The 24,072-nt window shown below is 38.3% G+C and overlaps 2 protein-coding genes across 2 annotated transcripts in view; one reads left to right on the forward strand and one right to left on the reverse strand.

The window, feature by feature from the left end:
- The window catches only part of LOC105283452, a 42,180-nt gene that overhangs the window by 14,554 nt on the left and 3,554 nt on the right, over nt 1-24,072 (forward strand). The window contains exons 2-4 of the mRNA XM_011346220.2: nt 13,848-13,949; nt 14,035-14,144; nt 14,844-15,019. Coding sequence (XP_011344522.1) covers nt 13,848-13,949; nt 14,035-14,144; nt 14,844-15,019 — 388 coding nt within the window. The remainder of the gene's footprint in view (nt 1-13,847; nt 13,950-14,034; nt 14,145-14,843; nt 15,020-24,072) is intronic.
- On the reverse strand, nt 19,181-22,695 carry LOC105283451. Its single transcript, XM_011346219.2, has 2 exons — nt 21,687-22,695; nt 19,181-20,964 (listed from the first exon to the last, which is right to left on the reverse strand). The coding sequence occupies exons 1-2, from the start codon at nt 21,754-21,756 to the stop codon at nt 19,400-19,402; spliced, it is 1,635 nt and encodes a 544-aa protein (XP_011344521.1). The 5' UTR covers nt 21,757-22,695; the 3' UTR covers nt 19,181-19,399.

A 24,072-nucleotide genomic window follows, 5' to 3' on the forward strand; every position in this document is an offset into this window, starting at 1 on the left:
AAACGTTTTCCATGCATACTCTCTTATCGCATGACGACATTGAAGTACTTGGCGTGCCCGAATCACATTAAAACGTCCTGTCCTACCTATAAGAGACACAAAATCATTTGCGAGTCATTATTGAAAATCATGAAGATACAAGATACAATACAAATCAAGATATTGTAAAAATTTACAAGAATACATGACCACTGCGATTCGGGCACGCCAAGTACTTCAATGTCGTCATGCGATAAGAGAGTATGCATGGAAAACGTTTGGGTAAAATACTCAAACTACTTCTAGATACTTGGCTAATTAATTATTGATTTCATATTTAGTTTTGAGTTTTGACAAGTTGGGAGTCTTTATGTACTTGGCGTATATATTTACAAAAAAAATTTTTAAAAAGGTTTTTTAGGGATAAATCTTTACTCTAGTTATGAATACATCTCAGTCGTGTGATACGATATGTGTTTGTGCGTGCATATATACGCATTGCATTCAATAATATTATATATTATTCCTAAACGTTTCCTGGTGTCAATTCGATATGCGCGATACAAGAGAGAGATACGTATCGATGTGACTGAAAATTGCGACTTTACGGTGTTCTTCGGGGTACAGAATGTATTCACGGAGCATCAACCGCGACATAATGAATGATGCGTGGAACGAAATTGTTTGCTCACCGAACTTACGTCATTTATCACGAAGTGCTTATCCTGCTACTTTCCTCGGTTCGGTTCGCTCCTCCTGCTCGGCAAAAGAACTAATTCGTATAAATCGCTGTTTTCTTTACGCAATGCACGCGCTCTCCTTCTCACTGTCAGGAGCGTTCATTTTCATGATTGATAATGATCCGGCGAGAAGCGAGCCACAGGTTACACGCGAACTTCGTCATTAGACACGTGTATAATCACCTAATCATTAATCACGTGCGATTTTCTTTTTTTTCCGCCAGACGCTGCGCGCCCCGAGACCGACGATCCTCGAAATCCGCTTAATCCGCTATTCATTCCCGCTTTATTAATAAAGACAGTATTACACGCGGCACGAACAAACATTCCGAATCAGGAGCGTTTATGTCCGAGTGAAGCCCTCGATTATCTACGCGCGTATCTACAATTAATCGCGAGGGATTACTTATCAGAGATTTCATATCCGGTGCATGGATTACGCTCGACGAGCTATTAACTCGCGCGATTGGACGTCAGTGTTCTCACATTAATATTTCCAGTAAATAAGAGCATCATATGAACGGGAAAACTCGCCGAACAGTCGCACAGTACGATGACTGTGTTTATGAAATAAATTTCACAGGTGCGCGCGAACGTATAATTCAATCCGAAGGAGCATGTAATGCGTTCCAACTGACCGCGAGCGCCCGGACGCGGATGCGTGGCACTCTTAGCGCAACCGGCCGATAAACTCGCGGATTAATTGGGAATTAATGCTAATGAGGACAATCGACCGGCGTCTCGCAAGACAGCCATACCTGGATACGTGGATCCCATAAAGTACCAAGTAATCTTGAAAAGGGCACAAGTAAAAGTAGAAACGCGAGTCTGCAAAGTGAGGCAAACTCGCGCACTCAAGGTCATTGCAAGTGCGCGCGCGCACGTACGCATGCGCTGTAACGTGAAAAAGTTGAACGTTACTATGTTGCTCTCGTTATGTTACACTATCGATATGAAAAAAAAAGAAAAATGCAGAAAGAAAATTGCATAATGACAGAGCGTATATCTTGATTCTCGAGAGACACGACACTTGATTTAACAGTTTAATGACAGCGCCGGGAAGGACATTTCGCCGCCGTTCCGCCGCAGAATCCATTTTCCGCAAGAAGCAATATAGGCACGCCCCTTGATTATCGCGAGCAGATGAGTGGTTGGTGGAAAAGTGGAGGAGTGTCGCGTCCTGCGTCCACTCGCCGAAGGACGTTCGTCGGAAGGTCTGCCTGTCGCGTATTGATCTTATTACTTAGTAATTGCTCTCATCGTTCACCATTTGCACCTGCTCCGATACCGCGTGTATCTGTAGACGCGATTGTTGCTACCCACACACAGCCGCACCGCCCGCCCGCCCGGCCGCGTCACGTATTCATCCTAATTGCCACATTTCTTCTTCTCGTTTTTTATCTCCTCTCGTGAGAGCATCCCGCAATCTCCTGTAGGCGTCATTATCATCATTCCGTCAGACACTGTTGTGGGCTCGGGTAGATGTTTCATCCGTATTCTAACCAGGACTAGCTACAGTGGTCAATTAAGCCGACCTAATTATAAAATGTTATTTTAATGCGGCGAGCATATCGATAAGATCTTTCTATCAACATTTCGCTTCGTAAATTGAATCTCTGTGCTGATAAACATTCGGTAATAATAACTCAGTATGATTAGTACAAGAACTTATTTTTAATTAGCTCTTTATTAGATTATTGCTTACGAAATATTCATGTTTCATTATTAAAAATTTGTTGTTCCTCTAGTAACGTACTTTCTATTCTATTCTGCAATGGTGTGTACACGATCATCATCGGATATCATTTATTTTATATTACATGTCTAAAAGATTTTATCTCACTTTTTCAGTTTGTAAAAACTATTTACACATTTCCTCGCGTCGTACGTGTTTCATATTGATGTTTAAATTGAGCAATGGATGATGAAAAAATCCGCATAATTTTTTTATAACAGATTTTTTTATAAGTCCAAACTTGGACATGTGGTCGCGGGAGGAATTCGAAATATTAATGAAACATTCGAGGTCATTATAAATGCTCAATATTGGTCCGAAAAATTATTTGCAGTTTATTTGCTACACAGTTGGAAAATTTGTGTTTTCTTGTTCAAAATATGCTGGTTAACATTTTTGTGTTAAATATTTAACACATTCATGTGTTAATTTAACGTTGCTGTTGTGTTAATTCAACTCAAGTGTTAAATTTTTAAAACAACTAAAAAAAAGTGTAAAAATTACACATTGTGCACCTATTTTTAATTTTACACAATAAATATGTTCCGTATTATTAGTGACAAGTTTTATCTGTTAAAATTTACAGAAAACTATGTTGAGAGTATAGATGTATGTAAAAATAACTTTTTTTTCGAGTTAATTTTATCATTAAAAATATGTTGATTTTACACAAAATTTATTTCAAATTACTTCGCAGTTTGCATTCATTTTGGGTTAAAATATTAACATAATATTAGTGTCACCATTTAACATATCCATATTATGTTAAATTAACACAAAAATTTATGTGAACCGTTTGGGACATGTGATATCTGTTAAATTTAACACAAATTTTTCACCTGTGTAGATGATTTAGTGTGTTTTATAATGACGTAATACATCCACGCTACCGCGTTATTCTCTCTTGCTGAGTATCACCGAGGAAAGAGGGACTCGAGGAAACAATTAAATTCTGTGATCAGATAGCGCCGCGAGTATCCTCTGGAAAATATATTCCGTGCTCGGATTGTGTCTAGCACAGCCGGAATAGCAAAGTATAGACTGCCGGGGCGGAAGTCGCGTTCAGGTAAACCTAGGGCGATTCGACATCTAGAAGACATCCGTGTGTTCGGTATAACAAAGGATCTTACAATTAGTCTTGGCCATAGATTAGACTCGAGTAAATCGATTTTACATAATTAATGATATTTGTCAGCGCATATATACGTCGATAGTCATTATAAAGCGGAAAGTATTATATGGAGCTTGATTGTGTAGTTCCGGCGATGAAATTACATGCCTGGGGAATGAAATTACATTACTACATTGAATCATTTAATGTTTGAAAAAATAATGATCTCAACATAAATTAAAAATGTAAATAAATGTTTAATCTCCTGATATGTACAAACAGTATAGTCTTTTAAATTTTCTGCTAAATTAAAAACTCATATATTTTCTTTTTTATATTTACAACTTTTATATTCATACAGAAATTATTTTATATATATAGATTTTTTTATTGTAATCAATATATCCATGTGTGGTAATTTAATTACGTAATTTAAATAATAAGGCATAACGATCTGGTAAATGCTTAATGATTTCTGTAGAACGATGATGGGCTCGTGAATAGAAGGAATTTCATGGGAGAAAAATGTGCATAATGTGCATCGTTACGATTCGCGGAATGCAGATCAAAAAAGTGCACAATGGGCGGTAACGACACGTGCGAACACTTTATACGCCATGCTTTACACGGTGTATCGAGCCGTAAAATTATTTAAATAATCGCGCGATTATACTTCATGGCACGTCAACGTACCTGCCTCAAGGATTACCGAAAACTCATGCGTAACGGTAGTTCTCGATGTGCATAATTCGTATGTGACATGACGTTATAAATAATTCATCACTTCTTCGCAGCATCCCGTGTCGATATTCCGTGAAGTAAGAAAGTTCCACAACAGGAAGCGAAATTTAATATACCTGTTCCAACGGTTATTCTCTAATTTTATTTGAACATACTCTCGCCAAAAATATGTTAATGTTGTCAAAAATGACATTATTTAAAAGTACAGATTAATACAAAATATAAAATATTTTGTCATAAAGTATTTATCAGTTAATCGTTTTTCCTGAAATTACAGAGTTCCCAAGATAATTAATGCGTCTGTTGTAATAAAAATAATTTCATATAATTTATAAAAATCGAACAAAAAATCAACTGAGTTTTTCAAAAATTTTTTAAAATTTTAACAATGTTAAAATAATTTTTAATGGCTTAATACACAATACATATTAAAGGTACATATATTAAAAGATATTTACTAAAACAGATATACTAAATATATCAAATAATATATTAAAAGATATTTACATACATTCGTTTCAAACCAAATATAAAGATTAGCCATTATATCAAGAGAACGATAGTGTATTGTAATTCCAAGTTCGAACTTGAATCTTGAAATCTCGCTTCCTGGATGTCTTCCCGATTCCTTCTTCGTCTGCGTGTGATTCGTCTGTCTGTCCTCAAACTAACCGCTCAGGTTCTCCGTGAAAGTCGGTACGCACGATCGATTGAATACGCGCAATCTATTACCCGTGACAACGACGAACGGTAGCGCAGATGTAAACGATGCCGCGAGAGAGACACCGAATTCCAAAGGCGGCTGTCGCTCTTAAAGGAAATCGCTCCCCTGCGATTTGTAGTCATTCAGCTAGCGAGACTCGCCTCCTTGACATACCGTGATACCGGATTATATTGCTGTCGTTAGACGCGCCTCTTATCTGTCACGCGATTCTCTTTGCCTTTCGTGTTTGCGGCTTGTCCATCTTAAATAAAATTGCTGCTATACACATATACTTGCAAAATTAATGTCTTTTATTACTTATATCTATTAAGGAAAATTCAAACGAAAGACAGCTATTCTTTTAATGCGTGGAGTTTTAATACGGAATCAAACGAATGTACCGTAATGATTGGCCAATTAGCAAATGAAATATAATTATCAAGCATAGATATTCTTTATCGCGCAATGTGCAAAATGACCTTGTAAGAGCAGACGAGAAATCGCAAATAGCTATGATCAGTTTAGATAACTCAGTAAATACGATATGTATGTGTATACCGTAATGTACATATTATATCGATATTATCGATATAAATGCGATATGATAAGTTTTTACAGTTAGACTTAATCGTTTTTCCATCATATATATTCTCTGTACAATTTTAAGGTTTTATAACAATTTTTAATTATTGAATAGAGAATTATGTTATTGTATTAGATAATATCAAAAATCGTGCATCTCAATAGATACATATACAATATAAAACACTGTAAATAAAATATTAATACTATATCAAATGTCAAATTATACTGTAGGTATAAACATTATCGAAACATTATCGAAAAATAAAGAAAATTATTTAAATACAAATCGAATTTGGAATACAAAAGTGAAATGCTTGACTTGTATTATTTATTTATAATAGAACAAAAGCCCAACTTTATATATAACTTTTTGATTTTATTTCACTAATCACATTATAGTTACACATAATTACGACGTATTCTATTCTCGCAAAATTTATCCTTGTCACGTTTGCAGAAAGCTTTGCTTCGCGAAGCATTGCATAGAGCCATCAGGGCGTGCCAATCCGATCGCGACCGAACACCGTTCACCCGCTAGGCATAATAGTCCAGTCGGATCTAGGAAGTTGGCAGGGAAAGTACCGAGGAGGGCATCAACTAGATCTTCATCGGGAAGCTATGTGCTTCATCTGCTCTATGCTGCTTTAATCCTCGGCGATCTCTGCACCGGTCGCTGTTCCTTCGTCGATTTCCCTTGAGTCTCGATCGGCGGAATTGTAAACCGCTAATGATCGCTGATGATCAGTGATTTACCGAGAGCTGGCGGCTCGCGTGTAATCGTAGCGTGGCGCATACTCGCCGCGGTAGGCAAAAGCAACCGGAATGGAATCACCGTTATCGTGTGTGCGCGCGCGTACTTGCCGGAACGTCACCCCGCGTGCCTCTCTTTTATCAAGTGACGTAATCTACCCCGCGTTGATTAAGAACTTTCGATCCTGTTGTACAATCCTATGTCGTCCGTCATAGTAAGTGCGAGTATTATATGAGCTGCTCATTTGCCAAATCGATTACTCCACAAAACAAAAATTAGAGAAATTGATAAAATAATATACATTCTTTTTTAAAATTCCTTCTAAAATTTAAATTCAAATAAACATTGTAGAATGTTAAACCTAATTATTAAGGAAATTTATTTTAAATATAAAAAGTTAAGCAAATTAATCAAGTGCTTTGGCATTAAAATTTTAAAAACTTCAAAAAGTAGAATTTGGCCTATGAACGGCTTATATAATCGTAACTGATATCATGTTGTCCGTGAGATATTATACCTTAAAAAATGTATAAAAAATAATTCTTGAATGATTGAATTTGCGTTATTAAGTATCGACGTATACTTCGACTATACATCGCGACTCAAATCAACATTTGCGAACAATAACGATTGGTGCTTCGCCCAGGTTTGCGTTCCTAGAAGTCTTTGGAATGGCTGTAGCAGCGATTGATTCTTTATGGAGGATTAGGCGCACGGCCACTATACTTTATTTAATTTTCTTTTTTTCACAGAATGAGAAATATAAATGCGCGAATAATCATGAACCGATAATAGTCTCGGATCAGACAGTTAATAATTGATTATAAAATCCATGAAGTAAAATCAGTGAGACTTCCCTAAAAGAGGACTCGTGCGCTGTTTGATGCAGATCGCGAATCAAGTTGACGGGCTAGAATAAGAGCAATGGGAAAGATATGAGAGGTATAATCCGCAGTGTATGATTACGTGATTTTTGTGCTAACTCGTGGGCAAGCTCGTGGAGAGGAGGATAGATACAAGCGGCCTGGAATTATACCGATTAATGCGAAGTGTTCGTAATTACTCCACGAACAGACGGCGTATCATTTAACGTTTCGCAGGAAACGTTTTCGTTCTCCCTCGGAGTCCCTGCATGTGCCAAGCGCAAAGGGAGCGAATTAAAATAAGCCGGCCGAGATCGAAGTACAACGAATTAATGTATTCTATAATAATACATTTCGCCCTCTCGTTCCATTTGCATAAAGATTTTCATACGCGGAATTAAATCCGACCGACGTCACTCACCCATCCGATGTGATTCTCGAGGATACGTTTTAACAGCAAAGAGATAAACGGGGTAATAACCGTGCTCATATATAATTGCGGTCTTAAAGCGGACATTGAAAGATTTCTTTCATTACAAGGATTACATCTTCTGTAGTGGCTGTACATATAGAAATTATATTTACGCGGTACGATCGCTTTCTGGAGTGCTGTCAATCCGGTTCGCGTTGGCTAGGACAACTAAGAGCTTAACTGCTAATGTATGTGCAACTGATAACATAAACTGATAGCGCTTAGCGAAGAGCGACGAATCACGCTACGCATTCGTATTTCCATGTCCATCGTTCATTTGATCGCGTTGTCCCGATCTCACGATACTCTCCAAAAACTCACCGCGGGATGTCAGAGCTGTCGATTTTTTCTCCGATCATCCGATACTGTTATGCACCGCCAGCACGCATAACGCGATAACTCCACGCGAATATTAATTGATTACCGTAATACGCGATCGGCCTCTTCCGTTGTGTCTTTACCGTTGTCCGAACGGTTCGTTTTCGCACGATGAAAATTGGTGGAGCATTATTGCGCAATGCAAACCGCTGGCGCAAGAGATACGTAATCATTTCGTGAGGGAGCCGTGCATCTTCTCTCATACGAATGTTTGTGTTCCGGACCGACCACACAATTTAATGCCCACATTACTTAGGAGCTTGATCGCTTCCGACAACAACGAAGTATTCGAGCGAGTAATAGGCAGGCAGCGGGTTAATTTTTGCGTTCGTCGCGGAAAGTGGAAAGCCTGTTATCGCTATACGAATAGAGGACCACGACCGATCCCGCGTGTTTGATCCTCACAGAAGCCAGAACTCGCAACCGCGCGAGGAACATAATTATTCATCTTGGTTCTCATCTTAACACTCCGCGGTAACGGCCACAAATTATTGTAATTCCAACGATCGTAAATTGGCGCGCAATTTACTCCGTTCTTGGTAGCGATGCGGCAACGCGCAACAAGGTAGCAGTGCCGAGCAGCAGCAGCAGCAGCTCGAAGAAGAAGAAGCATCTCCATCGATACGCCGAGAAAATAATGTGTCGTCGCGAGTGGCATTATTATCAGCGGTGAAACCGGTCACCGAGTGGCCGATTGCCGATTTTATCATTGCGGAAATACAAACGTAAATGACACCCAAACAGTACAAGTGTAGGAACGAAAGAAGCTACTGAAGATAGACATAAGGTGACCAATCGGCAACGCGCAACAAGGTAGCAGTGGCGAACAGCAATAGCAGTTCTCCATCGCTGCTACATCGAGGAAATAATGTGTCGTTGCGAGTCGGCATTATTATCAGCGGTGAAACCGGTCACCGAGCGGCCGATTGCCGGTTTTATCATTGCGGAAATGTAAACTGATGAGAATGAGATCCAAAGAGAACAAGTGTAGGGACGATGGAAGCTACTGAAGACAGAAAAAACGAATACAGTGTACTGATTAACACTTGTTTATGTTCAATTACTAATTCAAGTTTTACTTCTTTCGTTGTTTCGTATTTCTACAGAGTTTTTGCAGTTCCACAGTTTTTTTTTTAACAGTTTCTTTAATTAATTTTCTCACAGTTTATTCAGTAGAACTGTAATTGAAGAGTACTTTCCTTGGACTTTCCTTGGTGACAGCAGATCATCTGATCTGATGATGTGTAATCATCTGATTGTTTAGCTAACTTAGAGTCTCTCTCTCTTTCTTTTTTCTTCTTTTTTTCGTTTCGAGAACCAGTTGAATTTGAAAATGATACGGCGTTGCACGCAATATTGCCATGGACTCGTTACTCTTGAGAGGATTTAGGCGTGTTAACGGGAAAACAAAAACGAAAGTAAGACGGCGGTGCGGTAGGTAAGCTCGTAAGACGGGCAAAAAGCGCGTCGAAGATAATGGAAGCATAAGCAGGCATAAGTAAGAGAGTGAATCGAGCGCAAACCGGGTCACGGGGAATCAGCAGGCAATGGATCGGCTTGATTTTGCGGATCGGATAACGAACCAATACTTACACCAGCGAAAACGTATGAGATAAAAGCGAGAACCGATGCTGTAGAACGCACGCGAGAATGATGAGAGAGGATCGAAGATCACGTGACCTTCCGCATTAGTCGGGAGGTCATTGTTGGTTATCCTGCGGAAATCTTAATCGTGGAACTTGAAGGAGGCGCGTCGAAGTGCGCGAAGTGTACGGCGGGATGGAAGGGAAGAGGGGCAGGTAGTACGATAAGTACGTTGTAAAGCAGAAGGTTGAAGTTAGAGCGGGCGGGAACAGAGGAAGAAGAAGCGGAACTCTCCCAGGATCAGCGGGAGGAGACCGGAGGTATATATGCGGTACCATCTCAAGTTTAATGGTGGAAGAACTTTTGTGTGTGTGTATGTGTATGTATGTGTGTGCAGGAAGAACTTGAGAAGCGTCGAATAATAAGGAAGGATAAAAGGGGCGCGTCGAGGGAAGACGTGGAAAAAGGCGGAGGAAGAGGGTCAGGTTCACGGACCTTGGGCTGAGATCGAGGGATTAGCGAGTGCACCACATTTGAAGCTGATAATTACGCCCGATAGTACGTGAGCGGCGCAGTGCCGCAAGTAATCACGGGAGGAGATAATGCGAGGGTAGATGCGCGCGCGCACGATCGAGACGAATAGGCAAAAAATGATAGGCGAGGGGGCTTCACTTCGTCCTGACATGATTTTGATTGATTTCGGGCTAATTTGACCGACGTCGATTAATTTCAATGCAAGCCAATCTTCATTATAATCGACCCTTCCCTCGGGGAATTCAAATTGAGATGAAGCAAAAGTTTAAAAGCTTAATGTTCTAGAATTGTCTGCTTATTTAAACCATGAATGTGTAATTTTAATGAAAAGAAAAAGGAAAAACTCTTAAAGTTTAGAGAAAGGGGAGATTTCATAATTACTGTAGAGGTTTTTGCTAGGTAGGTAATAACAGGTAGATCTTATTTTGAATTTCTTGACTATGTCTCGACTCATTTAAGTCTCAAGGCAAACCATTTCTTGTCGGAATTCGCGTGCATTTTCTTGTTCTTCGCATTAAATTATTTTACCCTCAGTTACCTTACTGGTCTTATTCTGCACGAGTTATTTAAACTCAATTTGCTATACCACTATACAAGAAAAATGATTCTTTGAAAATTTCTTCGAAAATGATTCTCAGGAAAAATTCCATTATTATTATTATATTACATTTAAATTTATACACAATGCTAAAAAAAGGATTTCTCTCGTCTTTACGCATCTTTCCCAGATGATCGTGAATACGACGCTTAAATTTATAACTTAAATTTATAACTCTCAAACGAGGAGAATAACAGATGCGGAAATGTAATTGAACATAAAACTGGATTGCGAAGACGGCGACCACACCGTGGAAGAGAGCTGCTACGCCGCCATGGCGAACGCAGGAAGAAGGGAAGAACGGTGGGTGAGGGAAGATAAAGAAGAGGAGGAAGAAGCAGAAGAGTTGGTAGCTGGCTCGCGCGGTGGAGAGCGACGGTCGAGGGGGAAACTAAGGTCACGGACCTCTTTCTCCGAGAGATCGGCAGAAGATCAGCTGTGGCTCGCGCCTTCGCTACCTTCGCGAGAATGCTTAAACTCGCTAATGGAAAAGACCGTCGTGTGGACGGCTTCGTGGGGATGTTTAAAAGCGACACGCTGCACAGTCACGTAATTTACGCGTTAAGTGCGTGCGCAGTCGGGACAGTCTTGCCGATAGCGTAAAGCCCGCTTAGACAAATAAGGCACTTGGGACAACCAGGGACGACCAAGACAAAGTCAACATTAATTCGCCTCGCCGTTTCGTGGTAAAGGTGATACTTTCCGGCTGCCCCGAGTCGAAACGAAAGTGGAACGTATTCCCTCCCGTCGTCGCAAAAAATCGAAAAGAAGAACAAGAAAAAGAGGATGTCGTCGTGTCGCACCCGATTTGGTGGTCGTCGAGTTCCGAACGGGGCGAGTATGCTGATGACGAAAACGAGTCGTCGCATATTAAGCAGACGGCACGATCTCAACGAAGTTGCGAGGAACAGCCTCCTGACCGTCCTCGCAGCTTCGTATACGCGCGATACCGACGTCTATGTCGACAAGGATGAAAAAACGTCACTCTCAAGATTCGAGATAATTTCTCTCTCTTTTTCTTCTTCTCTTATTTCGCGTCGACGAAAGACACAGGCGAGAAACGCATGGTCCCGTTAAAACACCGTTGAGATCACCGCCTGCCTTATCGCCGGTGTCATTTCGATACGTCGATCGTCCCTATCGTCGGCAACGATGCGCGAGCTTCGCCGAAGACTTGATCAACGCCTGTCAGATAGTACCTGCTAATCCTCCATGCGAGGCCGGACTCCCGACCGGCTGCTGGTTGAACATCAATTTGTCTGCTATAGAAATAAAAGAAAGTGCCAGTCGGTCTCCCCGTGCACTTCCTGATGCGTGCGTGAGTGCGCGCGCGCGCGCGCTGGCTCGCCTACAATGAGCATTAAACATTCTGCTGATCGTTCAGCGTCCGTCAGTCCACACGGCGCTTGTTCATCTTTGCCTCGCGAGCGAGACGACCTACTGTGGCCTCTCGCGAAATGTGCCCTATAAGGCTTTCATCTCTCTTGCCCTTCCTGGATCCTGCGGTATCAGATCGAGCGATGGGAATCGAATCATCCGGGTTACCAATTGCTTTATTTGTTCTTTTATTAATAGGAGTGATTTTGATTCACAATTACGTGAAATTATAAAAGAAAACAACAATGCTATAAAACTTGAAAAGAATAACCAATTTTTAATATACATTAATTGTGTTTTCGATTAAATTAATATTTACTCAAACAATAATTACAGTTGAGAAAAGTTGATGATTTTATATTATTACTAAAAATGTTATTAATATAATATACTAATATAATATAATATATAATACAAGTAATGTGAAAAATATGAATATATTTTATATTAATAATAATAATATGATATAATACAATATAAAATTAATAATAGCAACGTTCGAAGAGAGCGTTATTGAAACATATCATAAGCCCGCGATTGTTCGCACTGTCATCCATTATCGGGAATCGCGACATGATGAAGGGCTTGGTTGGTAGTTCTCCGAGTTGCTGGCTGTTTATTCCAAGATGCAACGTAGGAAACTACATAGGTTGTCTTCTCCTCCGGGTTGCGCCTAGAGAGAACGTTCGCCACCTTCCCCGACAACAGTTGCGCGTTGCGCACGTGACGATGATACTTCATCGTGAATTATTGCCCGATGCGTGCCGGGCTCGCATCGCGGTAAGTGCGTGCGTGTGTTAAGTGCGAGGAAAATATCGCCACCTCGCAATGTATCTCCCACGTGATTAATACTGAATTATGCCCACGATGATACCCCAAGGATTGTTCTCGCGCCTGAGTCGCCGCTTCCTGTTTCGATACTTTTGAGAACATAATCGCCTTCGACAATTTTGCAGGAGCACCACATATCTTTGCTGAAGAAGTGTCTCTTCTAAATTCAGCAAAGTACCTAATATATAAAGTATCGTATGTGTGAAAGAAAGCGCGATGGATCGTTCCATAAATCATGATTGATTCTCTAATATTCCAACTTCTTCGGAATCGGGAGATGCGTTCCTTCCAATGTATATGGCTCGACGTCAGCTGGTAACGGTGAAAGTATCTATCACGGAGTTCCCGCGAATAAACAAGGTCTAACCCAGTGGGATATACATCACCGCGTATTTCCCGAGTGCATCGCAGCGCGCTTCGCTTTTCAAGGTCGAGACGTTTACGACTTTATGGGGCAATTACCGCGGTATACTGCAACTTAGTTTGCGGATACGAGTAACTCCTGTCTAGCCTACCGTAAGGCAAAATTGCAAATCGTCTTGAGAGTCTCCTTTAGTAAGATATATTCTTTTAAACATCAAGTGAAGATAATTTAAATAGATAAGCTGCTATATGTGGAAAATAAACACATAAAAATGACTAGAAAAACAGATCTTTCTTTCTTTATTTAATTCAGTAATATAATTTTCTAATAATCTACTAATAAAAAACTATTTCTTTTTAATTAAAGCTTAATTAAAGATTTGATAAAATTTATTCTTTAAGAATAAATTAGGTTATAATATAATAAACATTAGTAATTAGTATAGTATAAAAATAAAATTACAATATAATTTGTTATAACATTTTTATATTCTTTTTCTAGTGCAAAGCAAAGTAAGATGTACCGAGCAGATGATGGAAGTGGACATAGTGAGGAGTAGTCCGCAGGCGAAGATATATCTGCAACAATTCAAGCATTTTCCAGGTGAATATCCCTAAGCATTTTATACATACATATGACAGCGCACAAACAAAAACTGTAATTCACACTGGAATTCGTATTTTTGCAGATGAGGCCTGTAAGCCGCAATTTCACGATGGTGTTGCCACATTCAAATTATCGCTGTTAGAGCAGGACATGTTACGATGCGGTATCACGAGAGTTCTCAACAAAGTCACGGTAGGCGATTATTTTACTGCAAGTCTTCAATTTAAACCAATTTAAGCCGTTTCAAAATATTGTGATACCATCGAAATTCCACAGCAACGTTACAATATGTCACTCTAAACTGAACATTATTACGTAAAAACTCTATAATTTTCATTCACCACCGCAAATGAGGCAAATAGAAATTTTAAATGCAGTTAGATAGCAAATCGAATAAAATTACTCTGTAATCAATATCGAGGTCCAAATAAACGATTTAGTTCGATTTAAATTTTGCTCCAATAATAAAAGGAAAACAACTTGATAATTCTGGGATTGTATAATAATTATTAAACTGCTTTCTTCTTTATTGCTAGAAAGAATCGAGACAAAATAAGATTGAAACGTTTAGTTTGATTTGAATAATTTCACGTTTAGTGAATCTTAGTTTCATCTTTCTCAATGATAAAGAATAAATCTCAATGATAAAGCAACCTGACAATTGTAATGCAAAATTATCGAAATAAAATGGAGAAACATTTACTTTTACTTGAAAATATTGATTATAATATAATATAAGTTTATTCAACTTATGACCACTGTCATTTCATACACCTGTCAACTCTACGTCCCATCTTATTTGTGTTCTTTTATGAATTGAAGTTTCTACAATTAACGTAATAGAAGATACAACTTGGCATTATATGAGGCCTTTGATAATGATTGCTGCAGGGTCAGAAAATGTATTATCACCGGGTGATAGTGGAAGAGCCTGCGGATGCCAGTAAGCATACATTCACCGTGAAATGCGTAATCACCGAAGTCGTTGTGGAGCCAGAGATCGCCATCGCGGCCAATCACACGGCGGTACGGCGAAGCGTCCTTCCGGCGGGCTTTCAGGAACCTGAGTAAGTCATTAATCTCGCATTTAAATATCTCTGATGGTAACAACACGAAATATCTGGTACATCACGAAACCGCAAATGCAATTCTTCGCTTCGTTATTGCGATAAATATACGGTAATTCATCGCGAGGCAAGTTAACAACGCACGATAAAGGCGAATATTATGTATCCCGGGTCAACGTAAGTGGTAGAGATCGTAAGAAGGGATCTTGCTAACGCGCGCGCTGTATTTATCAAATCTATTACATTGTGGAAGCTTGACTTGGCGGCCATGAGGGGTTCTCGGACCGCAGCTTTTCATTTCTCGCCAGTCATCCGACGATGTTAATTGCGTCGTGCTAACGCGATAGACAAGACTCTCTCTTCCTCTTTTCTCCTCTCTCTCTCTCTCTCTCTTTCACGTGTACGTTTGCCTCGTATGAAATAATCCTGGAGCGTCCACGCGAGCAAACGTACACGGGTTTAATTACCCGGAAGTCGTTCTTCTCTTATAGATGTGTGAGAGAAAAGCTTCTCTCTGCGCGCAGCGGAAGCCTCACGCCCGTCATTTTGGAGAACGTAACATCGCGTCCTGTCGGATCAAGTATTTCAATCATGGCGCTAAAAGCGATTTCCTATGGGTTGGCTATGACGAACAGGAAGATTCTCTTACGGAAAGTTCCAAGCAAGAAAATCCCCATTACCGTATTAGTTCGATTACTTATTCTCCTTTTCTCTGATTTTTTCGACTTTATCAGCGTCGATTATGTTCGCTAAATGTAGAGTGCGAGAATAAAATAATGAGACCGTGCGATCCACGCCTCCTTCCGGTTATTTCCGAAGTCGGAGAAAGATCCCGCATTAACCGCTATTTCTGGGCGTGACGCACGATAAATGAGTTAGAGATCATTGAATGTAATGAACCATAATTACATTCCATGTTCCATTTCATTGGTATCGAATTTATAGTGTAATGTAAATGTAAATGTAACTATAAATATAAAAATAAGACAATTTTTTACGTTGCAAGTATAGTTCTTTCCTTTAGCGTTGTTAGTTTCACAGAATATAGAATTTGAATATAGAATATAGAGTATAGAATTTGTTAAATGTAAAGAGCTCTCGCTCTTTATACATAATGAGGCCGGATGATCTCTTCTTTCCGTTTATTCTCAAAATTAAGAAAATGTTTTTTGCAATTATTCTTGCATCAACTATCTTTGGAAATGACGCGTAATAAATATATTCGATATCATTGAACCTACTGAAATAGAATTACATCTCGTATCCCATTTCATTGAAATGAATGACATATTCATCGATAAATATAAAATATAACGTAAATATAAATCTAATATAATATAAATGTAAATATAAAAATTTGTCGTTTAATGTTCATTTTGTTCAATGTTGTTCATTTTATAATACACCGCGAATTAACGGATGGCATTCTTATGAAATCCGCGATTGAATAATCTTCCATACCGTTTCAAGATTTTTTCGATTGAGCGTGACATGTTGGATTTATTGCTGAAAAAGTAAAATTGATCGAGACTCCACGTCCTAGACGCCATGAAGTTGCTCATCGAGGACGGAGGTAAAATTGTGCAGAAAATTCGATGATTGCGGAACGACCAAGCGGTCGATCCACATTCGGAGCGAGTAAATCGTCCCGTCTGACCTGAATATGTATGTAGCAGTCTGGCTAGACGGTTACGGAAGTCAACATTGGGAGTTTGTAATTTGCAAACGAGAAACAGAGAGACACACACGCCGTGTTGTCTGATTTATTTGCACAACGGTCAAACGCGTATGCAGCTGTTGGAAAACCCGTAATATAATTCAATCCGCGTGAAATGTAATCGGCAATTCTGCTTTTCTTTTCTTCTCTGCGTTGATCGAAAATTACTTGACTCGGTCGCCTGCATTTTATACGAAGCATTCCAACCGGTATACATTTACCGGAGAAGACGTGCGGCTCGACTCAAATTCGCAAAGAACAGCTATAGAAGTGGAATAATGATTTAGATAGAAAAAATTACATTGAATGTTACGAAAAAATTTTACTATGATATTTACAGAGTCTGTCGAGAAAAAACATAATCAACATATCTTTGAATTCCGAATAGGTGAGATAATTTTTGGTACATTACAAACAAGAAACTTTTAATGAATGCCGTGTTTTAATTCTCTTTATTCTCTCGAGAAGACGGCATCTTTAAAAATGGATGTCGCATACATAAAACATAAAACTTGAAGCTAATAAGCTTGGCCTTCGCAGTTTTCTAATGTCAATCCTATGCAAAATCGTTTGAGCCATCACGAAAATGAAACTTCGTGGGAAGAAAATGAATACTGTCAAGCGATTGCATTGTCGCACCTAATTTAATTAACGATCTTTACGTATGCAAGGTGGATTGGATCATTTAATAACATAAGTGCAACAGCGTATAAAAAAGTTTCGAAAATTTTGCTTTGCATACACAACAATAAGATATCGTTGGTAGGAATCCAAAACAAGATTAAACATACATGTTTAAATTGATTCCGCATTTATTAAATGCACTCTTATTGCCAATTTACTGTCAACATTTTAAACTCGTTTTGGCTCTTATTTGTACACTTTATCAATGTTTAAAAATTGTTTTAAGAGTGAAGGTTACTTTCCTCCTTGATTACAATCTTTCAATCCGTGACACAAAAGAGTTAAAGAAATAAATTAACTACTTAATCTAATTTTGTCTAACATCTATACAAGTGTCTACGACACAAAACAACAAAACGTCGTCAACTTAAAAATTAATTCAAACGATTCTGTCTTCCTAGAATTTAACTTAGAAGCTGCCGGAATATACGCGACGTGTATCTTAAATCTTTCTCGAGGAAAAATCGGCACCAAGTTCGCGTCGAGGTATTTAAACAGTGGGACATTCCGTACGTAGTTGGGATGCACGGTGACACCAGAGCGGATTTTATGGCACGACCGGCGACAGAGTGGTTGATTCCTTTGCGCAACGGTTTCTTTACAGATGGTGGAAAAGCCATCGGCAAATACGCGCGCAATTTCAGCGCATCGCGGGCCGCGCCGGACAGAGGCTTATCGGCAAAAAGATCTTTCGTCTCCTCTTCCTGCCACCGATCGAATGAAAGTCGCTTCGCGAGGCGACATTCTTCAAGCACCCTCTTCGGACGCGCGTGCTCTCGAGAGAACACATAGTGAAGAATTTTTATCGCGATTGCGCTGGCTGCCATGGCGCTAATTTATCGACGTCCTGCATTTCTCAAGGACTTCACGAATTCCACGGATTTCGTTGTCATCGTCGTTGTCGTTCGTTCACCCGGAAAAGCCGTGAAATCTTTATTGTCCAATAACGTCACGTGGCCACGACCGCTACGAGAGCCGATCGGGGTCGAGAATCGTGCAAACTCTGCTCCGAGATCCCGATAACTGTTTTTGCTTATATAATAAAATTGCACACGAGGTCGGATGGATGCTGCATGCTACCTACTCGTAAACACATTCATTACACACTCGCATGTGTATGTATGTATAAATATGCGAAGTCCAAGATAAATAGCCACAGGTTTTTTAATTGCCGAAGACATACCTTGTTTTTCCACTAAAAACTAGGTTAATATTTTTTTAATGTTTTCTAATATAAAACATTGTTTTCAGAACAAGAAGATGTATTCTTAAAAAAAATATTTTTAGAAATGTAAGAATCTTGATAATCTCTCCAATATCATTTATCTAAAAAGTAACAAGACCAAGTTCTTTTTATTATAAAAAATAAAAAGACTTTGGCACGCCATCGGGCCAGCAAGTACACTTAGGGCCACTTCAATCAAACTCCGGTTAATTTAATCGTCGATTAACTTACAGGGCGATCAACATAAAACTTATATTATTTATACGAGAATTATATTATTAGAAATTTTTATGTTGATCGCCCTGTAAGTTAATCGACGATTAAATTAACCGGAGTTTGGTTGAAGTGGCCCTTATTATGCATATAATAGAATGTCGATAACAACGGTTTCTACGGTCCTCTGTACAAAATAATGTTTGGAAAAAGGGGCGCATTATACAATAATATATTACATTAAATATATTACACATATCTTTTGTACAGCACATTGTACAATATAACATATAATATAATGTTATGGATAATATAACAGATATTATTCTACAACCATTTATTAGAAAATCATCTATATTTCTACATTTCTGTACAGATACTTGTCAATATATATATAGATGCTAGTCAAAGTAATAAGAAACAAAATTTCTGATTTATAATTGTTTTTTTTTTGTAGTTGTAACAAACATTGACACACTTGCGTTTTTGAACAATGTATCATGTTCCACGTTATTTTTTTTCCAATTATGTTATAATTGTGTTATAATTTTATATGCAACTGTTCTAAGTACGTTTCACAACATTCTACACTGTTTTTCATATAGTTATGCACTTCCAGTTTTATGTCCTCAAATCGTTTTTCAGTAATTTCGGCATCCTCTAATAACATGTCTAAAAGATTGCCATAAGTAACTATCAGTCCAAGATTACAGTTTAGAGAGAGTATATCAAAATTGTTTTTGTCATCAGAACTGGAATAAACTAATAGATCTGGAATAAAATTCTTGACCATCATTAACAACTCTATTCGCTCTTTATGAAATGTCATCTGTTTGTCTTTGTCAGCCTGAAAGTACGTCAAGTATTTGCTTGCTTCCATTTTGCATAAAGTTCTCGTTATAAAAGATTCATTCAAAGATAATGCAGTATTTGTGTAGTTTTTAGTAATTTCAAACCATTTCAGAACATAATTGCAAACTAAATTAACATCATCGAGATTTGACACAGTATCAGGAATTTGATTGACAATATCTTTTACATGTTCCTCCAAGGTCGTGAATATTAATGATTTCATAGGTAACTCGACAGAAGGCGTTGATTTTGATTTCCTTGCTCTGCGAACTTTGACATTTTTACTATACGACAATGTATATTTCGAAGGAAACAAAAGATAGTTACCATAAAAACTCCATCTTGTAGCAAGCTGTGCCTTAAGAATGTGGTAACTAGGTGCTAGCGTATCAAAAATATCCTGAGTACAACATTTCGAAGATAAACAATCATTTGTTTCCTCTTTATATGCATATAAGATATATTGTATAGCAGCGAGATAATTCCTAGCATCACTTAAACGCATGTGTCTTATGAAATAGAGAGAAAAGTCAAGTATGGCAGCAGCCCACGCAAAACCTTGTGACGGACCCTCTAACGCCTCCGTCCACTGATACATGAAAAAGTTATGCATAGGTTTAACAAGAGTTTCTAGATCCCACTTATAACAGTCACAGTCCTTTATATGACGTAAAAGTTGTAAACACAATGTCACCAAAGAAAGCATTGTGTTTGGGCACGCTTCTTCAATATCAAGATTAACTGAGAGACGTGAAACAATAGGCGCAGGAAATTTACTTCCCTGATTTGTATATTCGAGATAGAAACCGATCGCCTTATGTGAGAATGAACAACATTTTTCTGCTTCATTAAGTTGACGAAAAACGTGTTCCAGTTGTACAACTGCTCTCATAATTATTAAAATAGCTCTACGATCCAATTCTTTTCCATTTAATAATTCTAAACATTTCTTCAAATGACTGCGAGCCACCACTAATTTGGTTTTTGACGTAAAGTCTTTGTACGCAATACCCATGTTACAGTAAGATGTTGCAAGGCTTATAATATCGTTGAAGGTTGTCTCTGTTGAGCCGGTTTCATCTTTTACATTTTTATATAAATTATTTAACTTGTCTTCTATTTCTATTATATTCACCGAACCGCTTGTCTCTTGAGGTTGTTTATTTTTCTGTAACGTCGCTGCTTTATATGATAATTTTAACGCTGTCCGAAATGCCGTACTACCCATATTCATCACGTTCAAGGGGCTCGCTTCTGGAAAATAATGTTAAAACATTCTTTTATTGATGCTGTATAATCTATTTGTAACACATTCATTACTTTGATGGTCATTATACCACCAGTAGCCATTAGTAAACTTATCGTTTACATCATGGTTACTTCTGACCGTCATACAATAATATAAATATATTAAAGCACATGAATAGTACTATATTTCTCTTTTGTTTATTAAAGTGGACTTTTAGACTACAAACGTGGTATCATCCATAAGTTCGTGAATAATATTATATACACAGTAAAAACCATAATGTATCTAATACATCCACTGTCACTCGCATATTAGATGCCACTAGCGTATTAGATTTTCCATTCACACAAATTGAATTAATAAGATTAACCGTAATATACATATATGCATATGATCATTTGGGAAGTCTTAATAAATAAAAACATTAAATGGTTTAGAAATACATTTTTTGCGTTATGATTTTCTCTTTTCATTATGCAGATTTTATCTTACAAATACAAAGTGACTGCGTGTTAGTGCACAGTTCCTTCTATTAGAAAGTTTTCATGTCCGAACATCGACATTGCCAGCTTTGATCCACTAAAATATTATCAATTGTAATGACTAACTGGCGATTTAATTTATCTGTATAGTTATATTTAATTTTAATACTAGTTGGTGTGAATGGGAAATCATCTAATATGCGAATAGTTGTGAATGTAGTAGATACGTAATTTTTATATATTACCAGAATTGCAATACGAAAACTTCAAGTTCAAAGCCAGTGTGTTTGTACAGATCACTATATAGGTATACATTATTGCTTCTTAGATTGTAAGGAAAGTTTCTCAGCCAAATCTCCTTTTAGCCAAATATTTCGCCAACTCGTCTTTTCGTATGGTTTGTTCTTAACGTGAACAAATAGCACACGGAAAATTATAAAATAATAACTTTCGACGTCAATCGATTCGATACGGCCAAATATAAAGCACCGATCAGATCTGATTTCCCTACACTCCTTACGTTTCGCTTGTCTAACGTGTACTGGGAACGTGTTTTCTACGAACTATAGAAATTTCTGTAAACATAGACACACGTATGTGTCATTGTTCAATGGCTTGTACCTTGGTCGATGTTTTGATTTGGAAGACTTCTGTCTTATTAGTATTCCTTTAGACCATTATTTAGAGAAATTAAGAGCAAAATATTTTGTAATACTTTACGTGCTGTGGTTTATAATACAAAAATATATTATAAATCGAAACTCAAAATTTAATGATTTCACCAAAGAAATACACTTATCGAACATCATTAATTCAATAGTTTCGAGAAAAAAGCTTTTAAAGTTTTACTGCAGGTTTACACTATAATACAATTAATTGTTTTTACCCTACATGAAATCATCTATTCCAGATCCATAAAGTGAATCTTCCTTAGTCAAATTTTCGTCTTCCAATTGACTTTTGGCAAGTCGGCGATGAATTCTGTCCTCCCGACTTCCTGCTTCGTGTGTTGCGCGCGAATGTCCGCTTGGTTGAATCGCAAGTATCATTTGAAACTGCGAAAGCGTTGCATTTCATTCAGTTTTTATTCACATTATTTTTAATACAGATGTAGTTTCTTTGTTTATTAGACAAACTATTGTTATATAAGCTGCTATTTTAACGATGCGAACACTGAGCATGTTTATAATATTTGGATTTATATTGTGTGTCTGTGTGTGTATATACACATATGTATATATGCATATGTTTATTTAATTATTTATCTATACTTATACTTATATGATGACTATTCATCTTTTGTACTGATATATATATATATATATATATACACTATAAGTCATATATAAGTCATTCGCCACTTTCTAGGTTTGTAGAGCATAGTCAGCTATTTAGCCAAATATTTATGAACAATGTTTCTTAAAACAAGTACGGTACAAGGACAAAAAATTTTCCTATAATTTCTCAAAACGCGCGCGGATACTCTGGCCTACAGTTGTTAAATGTCTGACTGCCCCTGATGAGTGGGAAAACTTTTTATCTACACTTTGTCGTATTAAATAAGTTAATTATGAATAATTTAATATATTTTAAATCTATAAAAAAAAGAATGAAAAACAAATAAAATTCGTTTCTCCGACGGAAATTTTAACCGCAGACAGCGGTGCGTGTCTTATGAGTTTCTCATATAAGTTAACAGCGCGCCGGCTCGAAGTAAAGCAAATTTCTCTTCTCGGGTAGCTAATAATTGTGCGTCTTCTCACAAAAATAGGTCGTGCGATTAAGTAGTTTTTACGCCATTGTATGGCGTATATACCAAGAGTCGTCACGCGTCAGAAGACGATTTAACGAAGCACGCTCTGCATCGGAGATAATAAAAGAAAGACTCATCCTTCTCCCTCCGGGCGGGACGGGCGCGTAAAATAATACGAGTCATAGTCATAATAATGGCTAATGGCTCTCTTGATGTACGTCCCGATACGTTGTTATCAAAGTACGTTCGTCTACGTGCGTACATGCGTGCGTGCACAGCTCTTATTTATATGGAACACGACGATCTGCTCGTTCTTTCTGCTCGCTTCTTTACCGCCTTCGACCTATTCGCCGCCGGCAATTTCATGGTCTACCCATTCTGGCAAACATTCGTCTTCATTATCATCTTCGCCTGTCGCCTCTCGTGCGCGATTTCGCCGGACGACGATCCGCCGTGCGGGCTTCCGAGGTCCAAGGCCGTGATGTCGCGAAAACGGGAAATGAGTCCGCATAAACCGGAGTTTATGGATATGTCAGTGCCTGGAATTGATTTACGCGTCGCCGGTACACGCATCAGCGGCGATTGCACGCGTAGCCGATTTCGATAAAACGGAATTCGTGTCTTCGCGCGTTCAATTTTCCACGATTTTGCATAATACCGTAAAGTGGGTCGAATATTCCCGCGAAGATAATCACAAGGCCGTGCATGTTCTTGCGTCTCGATGCGGCGTGCGAACTTGCCGCTCGATTAGAATTGCATATTTGGACACGCAACATTGATCATTGCAGGCACCAGTCAGGTGGTCATCCTCGTGATTTTGTTTTGGAAAATAGGCGAATGCAAATTTCGCGTTTGTTTTATGCTGGGGCAAATCACGT

The sequence above is a fragment of the Ooceraea biroi genome, chromosome 1, assembly GCF_003672135.1.
Source record: "Ooceraea biroi isolate clonal line C1 chromosome 1, Obir_v5.4, whole genome shotgun sequence".
NCBI classification, from domain to species: Eukaryota; Metazoa; Arthropoda; class Insecta; order Hymenoptera; family Formicidae; genus Ooceraea; species Ooceraea biroi.

Excerpts from the sequence above, each read along its gene's own strand:
- LOC105283451 (XM_011346219.2), bottom strand. The coding sequence starts at position 21,756 with ATGTATACCTATATAGTGATCTGTACAAACACACTGGCTTTGAACTTG. Across the intron at positions 20,965-21,686 it reads GTTTTCGTATTGCAATTCTG|AAGCGAGCCCCTTGAACGTG; the intron begins GTAATATATAAA and ends ATTATTTTCCAG.